Genomic DNA, 22,905 nt, shown 5'->3' on the forward strand with positions numbered 1-22,905 from the left:
CCCTTTCAGTCATCTCCTTGGTGGTGACAGTCCTGAGCAGTTGCAGAAGTTCAGCCTGGGTACTCCTGGCCCAGCAGCACAGTAGATCTTCTGGTGGGAGGTGCCGAGTGTGGGCTCTCTCAGACCCTTTTCCTGCTAAGGACCCAGGAGTGTAGGCGGTGGCTCCCCAGGACTCTTCCTTGGTTGAGGCATCTCGGTGGTGGCGTGGGATGTGTGTATGTGTGTTTCCTGAGGAAGCCTCCGTCCTCTAGTGCAGTGACTGCTCCAGGGCTGTGCCAGGGCCCACGCTGTGGGGCCCACCCCACTCCTGCGGGGACTCCTCATTCAACGAGTGGCCTGCTTATGTGTGGGCCCCACGTTGCTGCTCTGGTCTCCCTACGGGGAACGCAAGTTCGTCCATTTAGAAGCATAGGCTGCCAGTCTAAGCCTAGTGGGCACGAGAGGCTGGTTTGGGGATGACTGCCCTGGATGTGAGTCCTAGCTCTTCCCCTAATCATTTGCTGTGTGACTTGGCACGAGCTCTGTAACCTCTCTGAGCCTTGGGAATAAAACCGTGCCCACCTGAGTAGTGAGGCTTAAACAGAGGTAATGAGCGGGAAGAGTTTGTTGCAGTGCCTGGCACATGCTGTATGTGTGATGCCTGTTAGCTGATAATAGTAACAGTGTCCACTGTGTGTGAGTGTGTGTGTGTGTGTGTGTGTGTGTGTGTATTGGGGGGTGGTGGGGGCAGACGGAAATGACCTGTGTTTCAAATAGGCATAGCTGGTAACAGTGTTATAAGGATAGACTACAGTATTGCTTTATATTTTTTCAATAAAGCTCTTTGGAATTTTCTTTTTTTTTTTTCTCCCTCAAAGAGCTCCTTGGTGAGTTGATGCTTTAGTATACTCCATCAGAAGAGATGGAGGTTTGCTCTTTCATAGGCTCTGTTAGGTTAAGCTAGTCACTGTTGTCATGTAACTTGTGAGTTCTGTATTTCTGGGCTGCTGCATTTCAAAAGGGCTAAGAAGTTAAAAAAATATATATAAAAAAACTTTCAATGGATTGCCGACATTTAACTAGAATTATAGGAATCAGCTTCTAAGCTTTAAGGCAAAGCTGCCCCATTCAGAAGTTCCTCCAGATGTTAGTGTGTATGTATGTGCACACGCCCTCTGAACGCCTTTTTTCCAAAGACCGTATGCCCTTAGCCCATGCCCTGGCGGATGGTCGTGGGCAGGCTCTCGTTAGGGTCACACATGAATCAGCTGCCCATCATGTCCTTAGCTTTGTCCAGAGCTTTCCTAGGACTTTGTTTCCTGTCCAGAGTTTCTGCTGCCACGTTGAACCTGAGGTCGGCATTCTTGCGTGGACCTTCTGTGCTTTTCATTAAGTTATTTTGCTAAAGAGACTGACAGATGGTTTCCTCCTAAGTGTGGGTTGGTTTTTTTTTTTTTTAACTGAGATATAATTGATACATAACATTGTGTAAGTTTAAGGTGTACAGTGTGTTGATGTAATAAATTTGTATACTGCAATATGATTACCACGGTCTTGTTAGCTAACACCTGTATCACATCACATAATTATTTCTGTTTTGTGATGAGAACAATTAAGATCTAGTCTCTTGGCAACTTTCAAGTTTATAACACAGTATTGTTGACTGTAATCGCTATGCTGGGCCTTAGGTCTCCAGAACGTATTTATCCATTAGTTGCAAGTTTGTACGCTTAACATCTCCCCAATACCCCCACCCCTGGGCCCTGGTAACCACCACACTACTCTCTGTTTTTGTGAGTTCAGCTTTTTTTTAGATTCCACGTATAAGCGATATCCTACAGTATTTGTCTTTCTTTCGGTTAGCATAATGCCCTCAAGGTCCATCCCTGTTGTTGCAGATGGCAGGATGTCCTGTTTTCTTGTGTTTGAATACTGTTCTGTTGTATGCATATCCCACATCTTCTTTATCCATTTATCTGTTGCGGGGCACTTAGGTTGTTCCCATGTCTTGGCTATCGTGGGTTGGTTTATTCTCACCGGCACTCATGTTCTCTTAGGCAGATTTTAGTGGGCATCTCCATCAGATAATGAAGGCCTTTGCTTAGTTGTGCAAATGATAGAATAGAACCAGTCATTTGAGATCCTGGAGAGCTTTCAGTAGCCCGCATCCCTGGCCACACCACCGACCACTTGTGTCTCTGGATTAGGATTTTGAAAGCTTGCCAGGTGACTCCACCTCTCAGGCAGGATCGAGAACCAGTGGAGTAACCCACGGCTCATCCTGAGATGTGCGGGAGGTGGGCAGAGGCAGATCAGAGACCGGGAAGGCCTGCTCCTGAGGGGGTGTGAGAGAGGGTGTGAGCTGGGCGCAGCGGCTGAGGAGGGTCAGGGTGAGCCTCAGCATGTGTGGGTGAGACAGTGAGGGTGGGTTTTCCTGTCACCTTGTCCTGGGCTGAGGAGCTGGCTTACAGCTGTCCCCCCCACCTTGGTGTTCACTGTGGCAGGAGTCAGGGACCCTGCCTGAACAGTGGAGCTGGACCCCTCAAGCAAGGCACTGAGAGCGGCCAGGAGGACAGGCGGCCGGGATTGCACATCAGTCCTTAGCTCATGTGGGTTATTTTAACTTAATTTTTTTTTTAAAGATTTTATTTTTCCTTTTTCTCCCAAATCCCCCCGGTACATAGTTGTGTACTTGTAGTTGTGGGTCCTTCTAGTTGTGGCATGTGGGACGCCACCTCAGCATGGCTTGACGAGTGGTGCCATGTCTGTGCCCAGGATTCAAACCGGCGAAACCCTGGGCCGCCGAAGCACAGTGCACGAACTTAACCACTCGGCCACGGGGCTGGTCCCCCACATTGGTTATTTTTCCTATTCCATGGAGAGGGACAGCTTCCTATACGTCACCTTGTTTTATCTGGTCCTTATCATGACCAATGAGAGGGGTTTTTAATCCTCATTTTACAGATGAGAACACTGAGGCTTGAATGAATTGAGGGGCGTGTCCAAAGAAATGGCCAATGTCCTTTCAGGGACCCGCTGTAGAAGAATTGTCTGGATGGAGGCCAGAAGTGATGGATAAAGAAGAAAGGGGGTGGCAGGTGTGTTCCACTTTTCTGTAACTTTCAAGGTGAAAGTAAAGAGAAATGAAGCAGAAGCTCAAGGGCAAACATTGCAGGGTCCACAGCCTCAGGGAAGAGGGAGCAAGAGAATATCGTAGAACAGTGGTTCCCAGTCTTGGCTGCACAGAAGAATCACAGGGGAGCTTGTAACAGGGCCAGCATCCAGGTAGTACCTGGACCGATTACACCAGGCATCGGTATTTTGGAAGCTCCCCAGGTGACTCGGCTTGAAGCCAAAGCTTGGGAGGGAACTCCTGTCCTATAGAGAGATTAAAGGAGTCATAATACAACCAAACCAGGAGGAAAGGAATGAGGAGCATGAATGGAGGGGCTCCCGTCTCTTCTGAGGCTGGCAGGATGGGAGCAACAAGGAGGAGGAGACGGGACACTTGGGGTGGACAGGACGTCTGGGCTCCTCAGTCACCAGGGACGTGGGACCAGATGACTGAGGTGAAGTAATCTGTGACTAATTTGTATCCCACCTCTCTTGCTTCCCTGTCCCCTCAGGCCCGTTGTCTGGAGGAGACTTCATGTGGGGCTTTGTGGAGAGCCAAGGGGCCCCGTAGGTTTCTGTAGAGTGGACAGAGTTTGGACCAGCTGCTGGAAAACATGCATCACCAGTGGTTCTCTGCCCTCTGCATGCAAGCACCCTCTGGGGAGACTTAGAAATGCTAAGGCCAGGCCCCAGCATGGTCCAGTAGAGCCTGTCTCTGGGTGGGGCCTGGACGTGTTGCCAGGAGCAGTGAGAGCCCCCCCCGGTGAAGGGGCCCAGTCCTCACTGGTGCACGACTCTGTGACTGATGATGAATGTGATAAGAGGAACATTGGCTGTTAAAGGAATTTAGGCAAATAAGCTTTGTGTTTAATGTTAACAATTAGTAGATAGAGATTGGTTATGAAATCCATTTTGGGTCCAGAAAGAGCATTGGGTGAGATGGTGAGGCCACCGTGAGAGGTTGTACAGAGCCATTTCTCTGTGTGTTTGCAGCTCGCTTTCTGGAGTGTGTGCAGGGACCTCAACAAGTCTCCCCGAGTTGGACAGCATATTAGTTTCCTAGGCCGGGCATACCAAAGAACCACAAACTTAGTCACTTAAAACAACAGGGCAACAGTTGTGGGGGTCTAGAAGTTCAAAATCAAGAAGTCCATGCTCCCTGACACCTGTAGGGGAATCCTTTCTTGCCTCTTCCTTGCTTCTGAATGACATATGATTTCCCTAGTTCAGACTGACTGAGGCTTTTCTGGGGCTTCGGTGGAAAGGTAAGTCTTCCGGGCCTTCTCAGGGCACTGGGGACGTCACCCAGCTGTAAGAAACCAATCAAGTCCAAGACAGTACTTTTCTGCTGTTTTTCCCTTTCTCAATGAAATAAATGTCGCCCATTTACCAGAAGGAAACAGGGAAACATAAAGTCAGTTTGCTATTTGTTGATTTGTTGAGGTAGTGGGATTGAGTGGGGAATTTTCTTTTTTTTTTTTTTAAAGATTGGCACCTGGGCTAACAACTTGTTGCCAGTCTTCCTTTTTTTTTTAAAGATTGGCACCTGGGCTAACAACGTGTTGCCAGTCTTCCTTTTTTTTTTAAAGATTGGCACCTGGGCTAACAACTTGTTGCCAATCTTCCTTTTTTTTTAAAAGATTGGCACCTGGGCTAACAACTGTTGCCAATCTTTTTTTTCTGCTTTACTCCCCCCCCCCCCCGAACACAGTTGTATATCTTAGTTGCAGGTCCTTCTAGTTGTGGGATATGGGACGCCACCTCAGTGTGGCCTGATGAGCGGTGCAGTGTCCGTGCCCAGGATCCGAACCCTGGGCCACCGCAGCAGAGCGTGCAAACTTAACCAGTCAGCCACGGGGCCGGCCCCCGAGTGGGGAATTTTATGTTTATTTTTATTTCCATTCTTGTTGCTCTAGCAACTTAAAATTCTCTTAAATGGTGTAAAGAGAAGCTTTTTGGAGCTTAGCTGACCAAGACTGTGCTGAAAGTTGCCTCTCTTTTGGGATCCTCTTGTGTTGTCAGCCTTACATGGTGAGGACTTGGCTGGCTTCTACTGGTGGCCAGCCTCTCCGGCACAAAAGTGCTCTGAACAAAAGAGCTAGGTCCTGAGATGGCCTGGTTCCATTGTTACCGCTGGGCCCACATCTGCAGAGTAACTGTCAGAGCATTTTGCCAACAAGTGCTCTGCACTGGCTTGTCACGGGGACCTGGAGTCCTGAAGGCTGCAACGACTTTTCCTAAATGGAAGGCTTTGAACAGTCAGATTTTGAGATCAGAATTCCCAGTGGAAAACTCCCTGTAGTAAAGAGACGTCTGTGAGTCTGAGGAAGTAAATTGCTGTTGCTAAGGCTTCTCCATTCCATCTGATTAAATTTTAATTTTATTTGATTTTTTTCTAATTACTGCTCCAAGTTTGCTTTTCCCTACAGGTTCTCTGCCTATGGATATGCATCTTGGGTTCAGAAAGATTTTCTAAGGATGGGTCAGGTGACCCTTCTCCATAATGTGTGATGGCCTTAGTGACAGGGGCAAGTTGTCATTTTATCCTCGCTCCCTTTCTTCCCTGATTCTGCCTTGGACCCTGTGGGAACCTGTCCATGGCTGAGCCCTGGCACAAGGCTTCTTGTGAAGCCTGAGAGGCATTTGACCGTCAGCTTGTTACAGCCCAGGTCTGCAATAATGGCACCTTATGGGGAAGGCAGACCCTGGGCCATGGGAATAACTTAATTCACTTTCTTATGTCTGTGGGATGGAACACCTGTTCTTGCGGAGGAAGTGTGTTCTCCTTACCCCCCAGCTTGCCCTGCTCACTCCTACTTTTTCTCCTTTCCTAAATTAATGGTTAAATTCCCGTCTGTATGACCCTACAGAAGGGAAGGCCCAGCATCTCAGAGTACGCATTTAGTCCAGGCTGAGACTTCTGTGCTGTGGGCTCTCTTCCTTCTAACAACAAAACAAAAGGAAAACAATGAGAAAATCTATTTAATCCCTCAGATAAATTTAGTTAGTTTACCTTCTGCCCAGTCTGAGATAAGATTAGCGGAGTTCTGTAACAGAACCATGCAACTGTTGAGATGTTGCAAGTCGCTGAAAGGGAGTGACAGATGGCAGACTTTGAGTAATCGGATTTCAAGATCAGAATCCACAGTGAACAGAGCTCTAGTTACTTGTAGCATATGGAAAAGCAGTTTCCTTTAAGTGAGCTTAAAGAACTGTGTTCTTTGATTTTTATTTTTAATTTGGAGGATTCATTAAGCAAATATTGATTAAGGGCACACCAGGAGCCAGGTACACCAGGTGTTGGGAACTGATAAAGGATCCCTGCCCTTAGCCTTGTTTCCCTTTAAACATGTACTTAAAGTAAGAATGCATCTGAAGATGGTGACCATCTAACAATTTAGTTGTAGCAAATTAGGTATAATTCGATGCCCGCAAAGACTCTGTTGTTGTCAGAGACAGAAGTGTCGAAGTGAAAGTCAGAAGTAAGTATGACTTTATTGCAGAGGTCGGAAAGGATATTGTCAACAGTTGTTAAACACTGATGCGCTGAGCTGGACCTCTTTTGGTATACCTGTGCACTTTCAAGATGAATGGAACCCACTGAGGCCTCGCTGGCTGCAGTTTACAAATGCTGACAATGCTTTCCCTTTGGGGAAGGATTAATCAGACTTAAGTGTGCCTGGCACATAGTAGGTGTTCAGGAAAAGTGTGTTTTAAAAATTGCACATGAGCTGCTGTATTGAAATGCATGTTGCTTGGTAAGTCTGATGAAACAGATAGACTCCTTCCTTTTTAAGACTCCTGTTTGCAGTGTTAGGCTCCCCGGGGCGCTCTTTCCATGTGAGGAGCTGGAGTCCACTGGAGCACTGTCTTTTGTTTTGAACTTGAGCTTATGGAAATGTCTGGCTTCACTGACCCTTTTGACTCTCTTATTGATTTCCATTTTGCAAAGGAGGCACTATTGCTTTACTTGTTTATTTATTTTTCTGTGATCCTCGAATGCCTCCAAGCTCCATTTCCTGCCTTTAATTATGTACAGGGCCATTACACAAAAGTGTGGTTTGCAAGGTGGAGGTAGAATTGTGACTGTAACAGCATAAGCCGCTGTCAGGCAGCAGGCTGCCTTTCTGATTAAGTTTGGCTGGTAAACTGGTTTGTGCACCACGACTGAGTCTTGTTGAACAAGTTTAACAGCTTTTTTGCAACTCTCTCTGAGCGCGAAGGGAGAATTTTTTGTATTTCACGTTCAGGCTTGTTTTTTACTTCTAATCCTCAATATCCCTAATGTGGGAACTGAATAGTCTAAATCTGTGACTAGTTAGAAAAGTGGCAAGGTGTGAGATAAGTTAATTTTCTTCTTTGTGCTTTTATATATTTCCCCAGATCTCTATAACAAACTGTATTCATTTGGTGATTAAGAAGAAAAAGATTGCTTTAGGGGGACAAATTGAGACTAGACCTTATTTTTTTAGGGAAGATTTTTGAAAAAGATATTTTTTATAACTGGTTCTCTTAATGTGATTTTGGGAGTACAGGTAATGCCTGCTGGGCTTGCTAAAAATGGGACGTCAGAGTGGTCATTATTCCCCCTCAAAGGAGAAGTCCACAGTTTCAGTCCAGGTACCAGGCTGTTAAAGTACTTGACCCAAGGCAGATAGTTTCTCAACAAAATTGAGAGATCAGAAATGTTTTGCCAAAGGATTTTGGTTCCTTTGAAGGAGCAGAAGCTGACAAAGGAGTACAGGGTCTGCTGTTCTATGTGATGGCACAGGGTCAGTAAAAGGTAATTTTGTGACATGTTTTTCTAGGCTTCATGGATTAAGGATGGTTCTAGTCTTCATGGATTAGGGGTTACTGGAATTTAAAGGAGGAAGGTTTGGGATTAAAATGGGTGACAGTGTCTTAAAAAAGAAGGAAATCCTGCTTGCGACAACGTGGATGAACGTTGAGGACATTATGCTAAGTGAAATAAGCCAGTCACAGGACAAAAACTACATGATACCACTTATATGATGAATCTAAAATAGTCAAACTCAGAGAAGAAGAGAATGGAATGGTGGTTGCCAGGGGCTGGGGGAGAGGGGAAAATGAGGAGGTGTTAGTCAACGGGCACAAAGTTTTGGTTACACAAGATGCCTACATCCTAGAGATCTACTGTGCAGCATATAGTGCCTATAGTTAACAATATTGTAATGTATACTTAAACATTTGCTAAAAGGATAGATCTTATGTTAAATGTTCTTCTCACAACAGTATATATATATATATATATATATTAGTAATAATATATAAGAGGATAGGAGGAAACTTGGAGGCAATGGACATGTTATGGCATAGATTGTGGTGATGGTTTCATGGATGTATACTTATCTTCAGACTCATCAAATTGTATACAATAATTCTGTACAGCTTTTTTATGTCAAAAAAAAAAAAAGAGTGACAGCTATCTGGAAAGAGCCAAATGAATGGGAAGGGTGGATTAGCACAGGGTGCAACCATCAGGATGGTGAGCAGGCAGTGTTGGAGTGGTTGGTCCCATTTCGTAGCCTTTGAGACAGGCTGAGGAGGCATGTCAGTGTCCGGGGAAGAGCTGTGGGCAACTCCAGATTGTGCTGGGCTTGGTAGGGGAGGCGGAGCTGGTATCCATCCCTGTCCACCCCAGATGCCCCTGGCAGCAGGCGCGTCATTTGAAGTCTGTATCAGATCTTAAACCCAAGCCCTTTGTTGAGTCTTGGTTTTCTTTCTCCCACTGTGTTCCTTGCTTTCCATTTTATAGCCTTGAATCATCCCTGCTATACAGGAATATAAATCTAATTGCTCTGCGTGATTATCATGCCAGAAGACGAGGTAAACGGACTGCCAAGTGGATGGAAATGCCAGGGAATTTTCAGAACAGCCTTCATTATATTCACAGCAGCACGTTTCTCTAGGGCAGGGCAGTCACCGTGTTTGGAACTGGTAGCCATGATGGTGTTTCAGTGCAAGATTCTTGCTGTCATGCATTTTGAGCATATGTCACCCTGCTTGGAGGTTCGCTATGACAGGATCCACACACTTTGTCTGAGTCAAAGCAGACGGCTTGGTCCCCATCCAAGGGTTACTTATGGAGTGACTAGGAGAACATGTCAGGGTTCAGCAGTGTGGACCCAGAGCATGTTCATCTTCAGATACATTTATGATTCGTCACTTGGGGAATGGAGTTAGGAAAAGTTATTTTTGTATTTAGGAGCCCAACTGTGGAAATTTCTGACCATTAGAATTTTCAGTTTTTTTAAAAAAAATTGTAAAATACACATAACATAAAATTGACTATCTTAACTGTTTTTGAGTGTATAGTTAGTTCAGTGGGATTAAGTACATTCACATTGTTGTGCAGCCATCGCCGCTGTCCATCTTCAAGACCGTTTTCATCTTGGAAAACTGAAACTGTACCCAATAAAGAATGGTCACAGTTTTTGAGTGGAAACAAAAAAAATTCTGTCTCCTTTTATTCTAGTGTGAACAGGACCATCAGTCTGGTAGTCTAACTCCTTTGGTTGATCAAAGCTAGCAGCCACACCTGCCATCCTCTTGGTTTTCTGAGAAGCAAAGGGTCATTGTGTGGCTGTCCTTGTTCCTACATATCTGGGACACCGCGTGCAGGTGAGGGCCTGGTGGCTGCCTGTCCTCTTCTCCTGAACCAGGGCCAGAATCCCTTCTTTGCGATGCCCTTGAAACTCTCCTCCCTGGACGTTTGCTCTATCACGAACCCGTGTTGTGGCTTTGCAGGCTCATCCGTCACGGTGATGGGTGTGTGGCTGCCTGTGTTATCCGTTTGGTTGCGGGGATGAGCTCAGCAGTTGGCCGGCGCCAGAGCTTCCCGCGTGATTTGGGTTCCCTGAGGGTTTGCCCACCAATCTGCTGCATTCTCTGAAAATAACATCGTCATGTCTTGGTTTAGTGGAGATTTCTGGGAATCAAAAGGGATTCACACTAAAAGGTATATTGAATTATATAAAGTGCTTTGCAAAAAAACTCGAAGTTTAGTAATTTGGATTATGAATTTTACTTTGAGTAGGAGGGCCGTCATGTTGAGAGTGTAAATATCCCCCACATTTATCTTCTCATTGATAGTCAGTACAAAGGACTTCATGTGATCCTTTTCTGTTGTTACTTTTCACAAATAAAAGTGTTTTCCCTTTCTCTGGTTCTTTCTTTGCTTTTTCCCCTGAGCCTCCAATACAGTGACGACAGCCAAACCAGACAGCTCTAACGTGAAGACAGGGCTCTGGACCGAATGTGCTGTCACGTTGATGGCTTGTTACAACGAGGAGGAGCTCTTTACTGGAGGAATAGAATTGTTGGTCATGGAGCTGCTTGGGTATATTATTTCTAAGCCCAAAGCCATTAGGAAGACCTGCTTTCTTTAGTGCAGGGAGAGAAAAAGACTTTTTAAGTTTTCTGACTTTCATTAAAATGCTTTTCATGGGGGATGGGTGTTACTGTTTTTTTAAAATGCGTTTTATGATGCTTCAGTGCTGTTACTGGGAAGAGCAGAGCACTTTGTCACTGCTCCCTGTGGTAAGTACCAGACCCAACAGAGAGGCAGTAAAAACCAGGAGGCAGGGGAAGGCTTCTGCGAGTGTCCTTGTTTATTCCACGTCAGTAGCTGTCATTTCATCTTAAACTTGGTACTGTCCATGTGCCTGAAATCCAGCCGGAATGAAAAAAGTACAGCATTATCAATTAGAAGCAAATTACTTGTCGGCCCCTCTTTGGGCCCTAATTATAAACCGTGTCACTCGACATCTATGTGAGCCAGAGTTGTTCTTCTAATGGCCTAAAAATAGGAGTGTTGTGCTCACTGAGATGCCGGGAGGTTTTCCTGCAGCGCCAGACAAGCCATATGGAGCTGCTGCAGAAGGAGAAGCGAATGCTCCCTGCAAGCGGCCCCGCGCTCCAGGGCGTTTGTTCCTGGAGATTTAGGGACGACTTTGCCGGTTTGGGCTTGTGAGAGAAAAGTCAGTCTCAAGGTAGATAGAGGTGGAGGTTTGTGGGTGATGGAGCATTTCTGAAAATGGCTGTTCCCCTGACTTTCTGCCGTCCTGGAGCGGGGGAAGAGCCTGCCGGCTGTGCAGCGGGAGCTGGGGGTGTTGGATGTCAGCCTCACTGCTCAGAGCCTCAGCCGCTTCGCCCTTCTCTCCACAGGTGGTGGTGAGGTGTAATGAGAAAACAGGCACAGTGTGTACCACTTCAGTATTTATTTTTTAATGAGCCTGGCTAATAAATGTTACCTAGAAGACATCCATACGAGTTATCTTTAGCTTTCTTATGAAAGGACAGAATAAATAGGGCTGTTACCCTGTTGTTGGGAGCCATGCGTTAATACTTTGCCATGTATTTGCTTTACTTATTTGCATATATTTTGTCTTTGACACATTTGACATTTGCAGACATCTTACCCTATTTTCTAGTAGCTGTAAAGGATTTCTTTGCCATGCTAATCTTTTTCCTTTGCCCATTCAACAGAAATGTAAGAATTATTTTTTCTTCCTGAATTTTTTTTTCTCATTTTGGTTTTCCTGCTGAGATCTCTCGCTGCCCTGCCTTCCCATCTTGCATCTTCTCTGTGGTCTTGGCCCGTTGTCTTCCTCTGGTTCTTTTGTCTTTGTGCTTTGGTTGGCTCCACCTTGAGTGTTTTGGCTTACTTCTGATTAAGTGCCCCTGCTCCCTCCTTGGGTTCCTGCAGGAGCAGTTTGCATTTGCACAGACGTGGGCTCCCCCCATTCCCCGTGTCTGCAGGTGGACACTGACTGGCCTGACTCTCCTTGTCACTTTTTTTTAAAAGTAAACTTTATTTTTTAGAACAGTTTGATTGATTGATTGATTGATTGATTGATTGATTTTATTGAGGAAGATTAGCCCTGAGCTAACATCTGTCACTACTCCTCCTCTTTTGGCTGAGGAAGGCTGGCCCTGAGCTAACATCTGTGCCCATCTTCCTCTACTTTATATGTGGGATGCCTACCACAGCATGGCTTGCCAAGCGGTGCCATGTCTGCACCCAGCATCCGAACTGGTGAACTCTGGGCCACCGAAGCGGAACGTGCGCACTTAACTGATGTGCCACCGGGCCAGCCCCTCTTCTATGAGTTTTATAGTTTTGCATTTTACGTTTAGGTCTGTGATCCATTTTGAGTCAATTTTTGTGAAAGGTGTAAGGTCTCTGTCTTAGATTCATTTTTTTACATACGGATGTCAATTGTTCCAGACCCGTTTATTGAAAAGACTGTCCTTCTCTGTTGAATTACCTTTGTTCCTTTGTCAAAGATCAGTTGACTGTATTTGTGTGGGTCTGTTTCTGGCTCTCTGTTATGTTCCATTGACCCATTATCCTACTGCCAATACTATACTGTCTTGATTACTGTAGCTTTGTAGTAAGTCTCGAAATTGTGTAGTGTGAGTCCTCTGACTCTGTTCTTCTTCAGTATTGTGTTGGCTCTTGTAGGTCATTACCTTTTTATATAAACCTTGAAATCAGTTTGTCAGTATCTACAAAGTAGCTTGCTGGGATGTTTATTGGGACTGCGTTAAATCTGTAGATCAAAGTGGGATGAACTGGCGTCTTAATAGTATTGAATCTTCCAATCCATGAACATGGAATATCTCTTTATTTAGATCTTCTTTGATTTCTTTAATCAGAATTTTGTGGTTTTCTGTATATAGATCCTATGCATATTTGTTAGATTTCTACCTAATAAAAATACCATTTGCTATTATCAGTGATATTTAAAAATTTTTTTCCAAGTTCTAATTGTTCTTTGCTGGTATATAGGAAAGCAGTTGTCATATTAATGTTATGTCCTGCAACCTTGCCATACTTACTTATTAGTTCCGTAAGTTTTTTCGTTGTTGTTGATTCTTTGGGATTTTTCTGCAAAGACAACAAGCATGTCATCTGTGAACAAAGACACTTTTGTTTTTTCCTTCCTTATCTGTATACTGTTTGTTTCGTCTTCTTGCCTCATTGTACTAGCTAGGAGTTCCATATAATTTTGAGTTCTCGGCATTGTTCCTCATCTTAGCTGGAAAGTATCTAGTTTCTCACCATTAGGTATGATGTTATCTGTAGGTTTTTTGTAGATGTTCTTTATCAAGCTAAAGAAGTTCTTTTTTTTTTTTTTAAAGATTGGCACCTGAGCTAACAATTGTGGCCAATCTTTTTTTTTTCTTTTTTCCTCTTTTTCTCCCCAAATCCCCCCAGTACATTGTTGTATATTTTAGTTGTGGGTCCTTCTAGTTGTGGCATGTGGGACGCTGCCTCAACATGGCCTAATGAGCGGTGCCATGTCCGTGCCCAGGATCCGAACCCTGGGCCGCTGAAGCAGAGCCCGCGGACTTAACCACTCGGCCACAGGGCCGGCCCCAAGCTAAAGAAGTTCTTGATTCCAGTTTGCTGAAAGTGGGTTTCTTGTGAACAGCATCCAACTTGACTGTTTTTTTTTAATCTACTCTGAAATCTTGGTCTTTTAGTTAGTGTATTTAGATCATTCACATTTAAAGTGATTATTAGTACAGTTGGATTACTGTCTGCCATACTATTTTCTATTCATTTCGTTTGTTTTTCTTTTAACTTCTTTTTTAATACCTTTTGTAGTTTTAATTGAATATTTTGTGATTCCGTCTTCTCTCCTCTTAGGATACTTTACTTCTTTAAAAAAAAATTTGTAGTAGTTGCTCTAGAGTTTGCAATATATGTTTTAAACTAATCTAAGTCCACCTTCAAATAACACTGTACTGCTTCACATGAAGTGAGGTATCTTATAACAGTGTTTTCAAGCCCTCCCTCCCAGCCTTTATGACATTGCTCTCGTTCACTTCACTTCTGTGTGCTGTAATCACCCAATGCATTTTTACTATTATTGCTTTAAGCATTTATCTTTTAGATCAGTTAAGAATAAGAAAAATAGAAGATTTTATTTATTTTCATTTATTTCTTCTCCACCATACCACTTGCTTTCTTTATGTAGATCTGAGTTCTGACATATATCATTTTTCTTTCTCTCTGAAGAACTTCTTTTAACATTTATTCCTGGTTAGGTCTACTGGAAATGAATTCTGTCAGGTTTTTTTTTTTTTGGTCTAAGAAAGTCTTTATTGCTCCTTTCCTTTTTTATTTTTAAATTAAATTTTTATCAAGATAATGATAGGTTACAATCTTGTGAAATTTCAGTTGTACCTTATTGTCTGTCAGTCGTGTTGTAGGTGCACCCCTTCACCCTTTGTGCCCACCCCCCACCCCACCTTTCCCCTGGTAGCCACTAATCTGTTCTCTTTGTCTACATGTTTAAATTCCTCATATGAGTGGAGTCATATAGAGATTGGCCTTCTCTCTCTGGCTTATTTTACTTAACATAATTCCCTCAAGGTCCATCCATGCCGGTGTGAATGGGACGATTTGATTCTTTTTACGGCTGAGTAGTATTCCATTGTATATATATATATGCCATATCTTCTTTATCCAGTCATCAGTTCATGGGCACTTAAGTTGCTTCCACGTCCTGGCTATTGTAAATAATGCTGCAATGAACATTTCTCCTTTACTTTTAAAGAATAATTTCAGTGGATATAGAATTCCTCAGGTGTTTTTTTCTTTGAACATTTTAAATATTTCATTCCACCTTCTTGCTTGTATGGTTTCTAACAAGAAAATCTGCTGTAATTCTTATCTTCTATAGGTAAGCTGTTTTTTCCTCTGATGTCTTTCAAGATTTTCCCTTTGTCCTTTGTTTCTCCATTTTAAATATGATGTGCCTCCATGTATGTTTTTTGGTATTTAACCTGCTCGATGTTCTCTGAGCTTCCTGTGTCTGTGGTTTGGTGTCTGTGATTAATTCTGGGAAATCCTCAGCCACTATGACTTCAAATAATTGTTCACTCTTTCTTCTCCTTTTGGTATTCCAATTGTGTATATCTTACATCTTTGCAAATTGTTCCGCAGTTCTTAGATGTTCTTTTTTCTTTTGTTCATTCTTTTTTTCTCTTTGTATTCAGTTGGGAGATTTCTATTGACCTATCTTCAAGCTCAGCTTGGCTGTGTCCAGTCTACCGATGAGGCCACCAAATGCGCTCTTCATTTGTGTTAGTGCATTTCTTATTTCTAGCATTTCTTTTTTATTAGTTTTTTTTTCCTTTTCTGCTTTTTTCCCCCAAATCCCCCCAGTAGATAATTGTATATCTTAGTTGTGGGTCCTTCTAGTTGTGGCATGTGGGATGTCACCTCAGCGTGGCCTGATGAGCGGTGCCATGTCTGTGCCCAGGATCTGAACCAGCAAAACCCTGGGCCGCCGAAGCGGAGCGTGCGAACTTAACCACTTGGCTATGGAGCTGGCCCTTTTACTAGTTTTTAGAGTTTCCATCTTTCTACTTATATTACCCATCTGTTCTTACATATTGTTTAACTTTTTCACTGGAAACCTAACCTATTAATCATAGTTATTTTAAACTCCCTGTCTGATAATTCTAAAATTTGTGCCATCTATGAGGCTCATTTTGATTCTAGCTTTGTCTCTTCAGACTATGGTTTTTTCTTGCCTTTCAACATTTTTTGTGATTTCTTTGTTGAAAGCCAGACATGAGGTATCAGGTAATAAGAACTGAAGAAAAGTACGTTAGTGTGAGTTTTGTGTTGTTCTGACTGGGCCATGGGCCATGTTTAATGTTTGCTGTGGCTGCAGGTGCCAGAGGTTTCAGATTCCTCAGGTGTCCTTATTTTGGTGCCCCCTTTGTCTTTCGGCTTCTTTAGGAACTCCTCCTCCTCAGATGGAGTCTGAGTCTGGCAGTTCTTTCAACTGTCCTCCGCTGTCATTCTTCGGGAGCCTGTTGATATGGTGGTAAAGTATGGGGGAGGGGAAGCGTCCTACAGTCTCATCAGTGAATCTCAATCTTTGATGGGCCTTGTGTCTCTGGGCTGTTCCCTTTATAGTGTTTCTTAGCTGCCCACATCCCCACCCACTTAGGTGAGACAGGAAGGCTAGAGGGGGTTGGAGTCAGAGAAGTGCCCTTCCCCCAGCTGAGATAAGGCTCTGGGAAAGTCTTTTCCCCTGGAGAGCAGGCCTTTGTTATGGGCAATGCTCTGAGCCTATTGCACAAGCCAGGACTCCTCCCTTCCCCTGGGGGAGCCTTGAGGGGATCTTTCTTGGTTCTTCATAGTGAGAACCTAGCATGGTTCCTGGTGGTAAAACCTATGCAAGTTTAGGGGCCCCTTAAGAATGTGGCTGTCAGGAGGTTTTTACTTTCATGCTAGTCCACACTCAACCCCCAACATTTTGTCAAAATCACCGTATAAGTGCTCCTACCAGTTATGGCTCCAGTGGCTTCTGCTCTGGGTGAGCACATTGTGGCTGTGACTCTGGATTCTCCCCTTTTCTCCGGATTTCAGGATTATGGTTTAACCTGTGACCTTTGTTCTCTGATGGGTCCAGGAAAAGTCAATGATTTTTCACTTTGTTCAGCTTTTTCATGTTGTTAATTTGAGAGAGATGACTTCTAATGACTTTACATGTTGGAGCTGAAACTAGACGTCACCTTGTCACTTTTAATTGCTGCCCTCCTCACCTTCCCACCAGTTAAAGGGTCTGTGTAGTGGCTTTTCTAAGTTTCCTACACCTTCCGCCTGCCTTCTTTTGTTGCTCAGGTTTTTCTTTTTACCGAACTAGATAAGGATTCTACAACAGGTCTCTTAATTTTGGTGGAACTGCCCAGTGTATGTGTGTGGGATGAGTGGGAATTTTTACCCCTTTTCTAATTTCCATCAGCTTCCCTGTCAGCCCCCATCTATGAGAGGCAAGCGTATTCTTTTCTTTTTTTGATGAGTAGTGGTCCTGAGCTAACATCTCTTGCCAGTCTCCCTCTTTTTGCTGAGAAAGATCAGCCCTGAGCTAACATCTGTGCCAATCCTCCTCTACTTCTGAATGTTCGATGCCACCACAGCATGGCTTGATGAGCAGTGTATAAGTCTGCACCTGGGATCCGAACCGCAAACCCTGGGCACTGAAGTGGAGTGCGTGAACTTAACCTCTACGCCACTGGGCTGGCCCCTAACCCAATGTTTTTAATCAGAGAAGCTTAGGAGCTGCTCCTCAGATTCTGTATTAAAGTAGCAACCCCCTTTATCTAGCAGTCACCTTTCAGGCCCCCTCGATTATCTATAACTCAGGAGCAAACCAGTAAGGAGGCAAAACTTCTGAGCAGCCTAAGGATAATTGCTATAAAAGCTTGTGCACCCCTTCCTCCTTCTTCCGCTAAAGCCATTAAGTGGGACAGATCAAGGTGACTCTAGGGGTGGGTATATGGACAGTTGGAGCTGGATAGGGTGAGGAGGGCATCTGCCAGGGAGGGGACAGTGGCAACAACAGTAGGATTGGTCAGATAAGTAAATATATTAAAAATAATGGAAGCCAGGTTTCTCAGTATTGGAGAATGGAGTTTCAAATATGGAGAGAAACTAGAATGAACACTGTGGTATTGGATCACAACTGGAAGTATTGGTGTGAACTCAGTTTTTATATATGTGGATACATATAAAAATAAAAGTACATAATGTGTCACTGAATATGTATATGCATGTGTGTATGAATATGTAAACACATATATAAGCATACACACACACACACACACACACACACACGTACAGACAGTAGTTCCTGGCTCTGTCCACTGAGAGGTTCTGGAAACAGGCACCCCATTCGCAATGAGCACACCTGGCTCCCAGATCCTGGCTTTTCGGTACCATTCCTCACTCAAGGAACCAGAGGTCCTTGGAGAAATGGCTGATTCCAGGGCTGGAGCACGAAAAGTACAAGGTGAACTGGGATTATTTTATTATGCCAGAAACTACAAAGAATGATGGGGACACGTCCAAAGGACACAGAAGCCAGCTTGAAGTGACTCCCACTGGCTAAATCTGAGACACTTTGAGCATCAAAATAATGATAATAATGGATTATAACCCGTTGAATAAACTAGGAAAATATGAAACCATCCTGATAAATAAATGAATAAATTCAAAATTTGATGAGGAACAGGAAATTTACATGGTTTCAAAGTACCTCTCTACAGAATACTTGTTAATTACAAAGGGAAAAAGGAGTAACTTTACAGTGTAGAAGCTTCGCAAATACTGTCTTAATCGAGTGATCAAAGGGAACATTACCAGTAATGGGACAAATGGAAATCGTCTGCCACCTGATGGGACGTGATGAAAAGGATATAACATCACTTCTGTGATTCTTGCCAAGCATTTATAACCTGAATTAAATTGTGATGTAATTATGATGAAACATCGGATGAACCCAAACTATGGGACTTTCTACAGAAAAATTGGCCTGGAATCTTCAAAAGTGTCAAGGTCATAAAAGTCAAAGAAAGACAGAAACTTCTCTAGACTCGCACAAACAAGAGTCATGACAGCTAAATGCAATGCGTGATTCTAAACTGGATCTGTTGTAGCAAAAGGACATGGTTGGGAAATAGGTAACATTTGAATGGGATCTGAGGATTAGGTGGTAGGAACGTATCAGTTTCTGTATTTGGTGGTTGTACTGTAGTTATACAGGAGGATGGCCTTGTTTGTACAAATGTACACTGCAGTATCTGGGCATGATGAGGTGTTACTCAGTAACTTACGCCCTAATGATTCAACTTCTCTTTATGTTTGAGGTGGTTAAAAAACACAAAAATAGACATATTAGTTGCTCAGGCACCTGTGAGCCTTACTCAGGGCCTGTTAACTTAAGAATTATGCCTAAAGTGAGGTGAGGGGCTTAATCCTCTCAGCCATCTTGATTCCTGGGCAATGGAAGATCAGGGAGGAGCAGATCCTCCTGGGTTTGTTTTTTCCCCTACCATTGATTCACGATGTTATTCATTACAGCAGAGTGATAAACATTTACGTTGTTTGCTTTATGGTCTGTGAAGGGCTTTGATATATTTTCTTATTTGCTTCTCACGGTACCCTCCTGGAGTAGGCAGGGATTATTCTCCCACCTTTGAGATGATAAAATAATAATAATGACGGGCAACACTTAGATAGTACCTCTTACAGCCAGGCAAGAGTGTAAGCACTTTGCTTGTTGAATATATTAACTCATTTAATTCTTACAATCATGCTGTGAGGTAGGTATAATGTGATTATTCCACTTTACACATGAGGAAACTAGGGCACAGAGAAGTTAAATAGCTTGCCCAACGTCACACAGCTTGAAAGTGGTGGAGCCAGGATTCAAGTCAGGCTTTCTGACTCTAGATCTCCAGCTCTCATTTACTGGGTTGTGTTACCTCCTGTATTGAGACACCAAGGAATGTAGACAGTTAGGTTAGGTGACTTGTCCAGGGCCCATTGTTCACTTATTGGTAAACTCCAGGCCTTGTTCCAAATGCCGGGAAATGGGTATAAGCCGCCAGGCCCTGGGCCTCAGGGAGCTCGGGCTCTCTTGCAGTGAGCAGAAGAAGTGGACCCGAGGCTTGAAACCACTGCCGTCGAGTCCAGACACAGACCATGCTGCCTCGTGCATGAGGAGTGGGCAGCACCATGGGCTGCTTGGCTCGATCAGTGCCTGTGCTCAGAGGTGCATTTTCTTCTCTTTTCTTTTGAAGGTCGCCTGGTAGGTGCTCTGGATGCAGTGCTGGATTCCAATGCACGGGTCGCTCCATTTCGAATTCTGCTTCAAGTTCCTGGGTCCCAGGTTTATTCTCCCATAGCATGTGGTGAGTTACTGAGTGGATCAGACGTGTACTGGGCCATAGCCACTGGTGAGTTTTGTTCCAGTTGGAATCTTCCAAACCTAAGGTCTAAGCATGCTGAGTATCTGCATGTTGGTGAAGCTTGAAGGTAACTCCTTTTAGAACCTCATCTGCTTTTATGAGCTCTTTTCTTTTTCTTTTTTTTTTAACCATCAAAAGCACATAAAGGCTACAGCTTGGACAACTTAGCTTGGGCATGCCCGGCTTTGGAGTGGTGTGTTGTTCCAGGTGCTGTATATTGTTGAGTGTGAATTGAGCCAATTTCTTCTTCGTTTTGTTTCTGTCATAACAACCATGTTCCTGGGTGTGTATGCGTATTGTCATGGTGCAGTGGCGATGTCTGAGGGCTCTGCCTGTCTTAGGGCAGTCCTTACCTCCTTGCTCCATGTTTGCCCCGAGAGAATCACTGGACTGGGGCCCTAAGGGAGTGTGGAGTCACATTCTCATCCTCCCCATCTCTGCTTCAGTTCCTCCCACGGGCACCATCCAATACTCTCCCTCACCTTGGGCACTTCTGGGGCAGGGGAGCGTTACCTCCTAGAGCGCTTCTTTAAAACAGAACCGAGATATGTCTTTTTAATCCACGAGTAATAAATGTTCCCCTTCCGGAAATTAAACAATAGATAAGAGAGAAGGAAGAAGAAATGGTCTGTAAACCTTTATCCAGAGCTAATCATCTTCGCTCTGCATAGATGCGTATGTGCATGGAGGGTTTTAGTTTTGTGTTTTCTTGCTACCATAAATTTCCAACCTCACCTCACATTCTTTAGCCACATTGGGTTATTTTTTTCCTGGACAAATACAGAAAAGTACAAAGAAGAAAGCTGTCATCCCCATCTACCATATGGTACTAACCACTGTTAAGATCTTGGCATGTTTTCTTCCAGTCCATTTTGTTTAATTAAGATAAATCATTCTGTATTTGCATAAAATGATAAAAATGATGTATGCTCAATATAAAGAAATCAATTAACGTTGAAAAGTACGAAGGGTAAAATCTCTCTTGCCCCATTTCCTCACCACCCAAGGTGACCTGTAGTCACACTGGATTTACATCATCCCAGGCAGCTTTACAAGGCGTGTAGACAGATACAGGGATAGTTATGAAGATGGAGAGAGGTGCTTCTCTGAAAACGCGACTGGTCTGACAATGCTATTTTGTAATAAAAGTATTAAGATTTTACTTGGTTTCAATAAGAGAAGCTGAAGTGAAACCAAAGAAATGTTAAACTTCAAATGTTTCTTGAACATGATGGAGCTGACTGAGCTTCTTTTCTAAAGGGTTCATTTAAGGTTAAGGGAAGAGATTTTTGAAAGCTTTACAAGGTTAGAATTGTGGCTTTTTAAAACAATGTTTCAGCTCTGACAATGTGCATTGACTCCCCATCCTAAAGGGCAAAGATGACTGTGATTTACTGTAACCTCTGCTTCCCCAATCTGTTGTTTAAAAAAGTTTCATTAATTTTACATTGTAATTCCAGTCTGTCCTGTAACCATGCTTTCCCTCATTGTTTGGCTCGGCTCTCTGTTTAAATTGATTTAATGCTTCTACTCAGGTGTGTCTTTCCCAGTACAGAATATTCTATTTTGGCTCATCTCTTAATTGGCTAGATTTCTGTTTTCTTCCCCCAGTAATGTTCGCATTTGGACTTGAATGACACCTTGGCTGGGTATAATGGTCTCTGGCCATATGCTCGAGCTTGGTGGCCATCTCTCAGGGTCTTTCAGTATTTAGTGTGGCCATGGGAGAAATCTCAGCTGGCCTGATACTTGTTTTCTCCTTTGTGGGTGGTGTGCTTTTTGTGCATAAAAGTCTTTATCGTCTGAGTTTAGTAACTTCAGTAGCTTGGTTATCATCCGTTATTGCCTTGGGCACCTTGTTAAATTCCGCTGGAGCCTGATGTGCTCTTTCAGTGTGCAGGTTGACTTCTTTAATCATTTCAGGAAATTTCCTTATATCATTCTATGTATGTGTTATGTTTTTTAAAATACATTTTATGTTTTATTTTTGGATTCTCCGCTTGAGGGACACTTTATGTAGGATAAGTGTTGTCTGCTTTTCATTTCTACCTGTTTTTCTTTATCTGTCTTTTCATCTGCCCTCTCCATGCTGTTCATAACCCTTTTCTCTAAGTTAATAATTCTGTTTTCGGCAGTGCATTTCATGCTTTGTTGCTTTAATTTGTTGACTGATTTTGTTGTCATGTTGTTTTGATCCTCTGTTCATTTTCTTGGGTCCGTAATCTCCTTTTTCCTCTCTGTTATTCTACCATCTCATCTTCGAGCTCTTGTTTTATCGAATTCATGTTTTTTATTATATTGTTTGGAGCATGAAGCATTTCCTTTTCTTCCTTGAGTATTCTGTTTTCTTCTGGGACAGAATCTCTGTCTTTTGAGCATCTTGTCCTCGTCTGTTCATCTTGTTTGCTGTCAAGTGTTTGCTTGGTGGCTGGGCCGTTTCTCCTCCTTGTGCTCCTGCTTGGACATCGTTATCCCAGACTAACATCATGTTATTTGCACTAATGTAGTAAGTGTGACTTTTTAACTAGTGTTTTGGGCGCAGAGCGGAGAGAACAGATGTGCTGCTGACTGGGTGTGGGATCTAAGGGAGCAGGACCCTGTTCCTTTCTCCTGTTTCTCCCAATTTCTCTCTTCTCACTCCACCCCAGGCAAAAGAGTTGATCTCTCTCTGGATTTGGGCCTTTTGGTGGGAATATTTGGATTTTTGTCCCTCACTAGATTGGCTTCTGGGGAGTTGGCAGGGTGCGGCCTCCTGCTCAGTTCCTGAGTCGGTGTAGCCCAGGTGGTCTCCAGTAGTCAGTCAGTCAGTCAGTCGGGGCTCCTGGAGCACCCTGAAACCACCGCGGTACAACGTAGTTCTTATTGGCCACACAGCATTCAACTTTATGACTGTAGCCTGATTTACTCATCCAGTCCTTAATTACATACTTAATTGGTTCTGATTTTTCAGTATTTCAAAAACTTAAGGAACGTCTGTACACTTAAATATTTCGGGACTCTTGCAATTCC

The 22,905-nt window shown here is 43.6% G+C and overlaps 1 protein-coding gene across 13 annotated transcripts in view; it reads left to right on the forward strand.

The window, feature by feature from the left end:
* The window catches only part of TBC1D8 (TBC1 domain family member 8), a 112,907-nt gene that overhangs the window by 28,521 nt on the left and 61,481 nt on the right, over nt 1-22,905 (forward strand). For 4 of the 13 annotated variants that reach the window (XR_011503844.1, XM_044772987.2, XM_044772989.2 and 1 more), the window contains exon 2: nt 19,729-19,839. The exons of 2 other annotated variants lie outside the window; for them this stretch is intronic. Coding sequence is in view for 5 of the 11 variants with exons in the window: in XM_044772987.2 (XP_044628922.1) it covers nt 19,729-19,839 (111 nt within the window). In the remaining 6 variants the exon portion in view is untranslated. Of the gene's footprint in view, nt 1-10,892; nt 11,106-19,728; nt 19,885-22,905 lie in introns of those variants that run through there. 7 more of the 13 variants (XR_011503843.1, XM_070511605.1, XM_044772986.2 and 4 more) reach the window with 4 other exon arrangements.

This window comes from Equus asinus, chromosome 6, assembly GCF_041296235.1.
Source record: "Equus asinus isolate D_3611 breed Donkey chromosome 6, EquAss-T2T_v2, whole genome shotgun sequence".
NCBI lineage: Eukaryota > Metazoa > Chordata > Mammalia > Perissodactyla > Equidae > Equus > Equus asinus.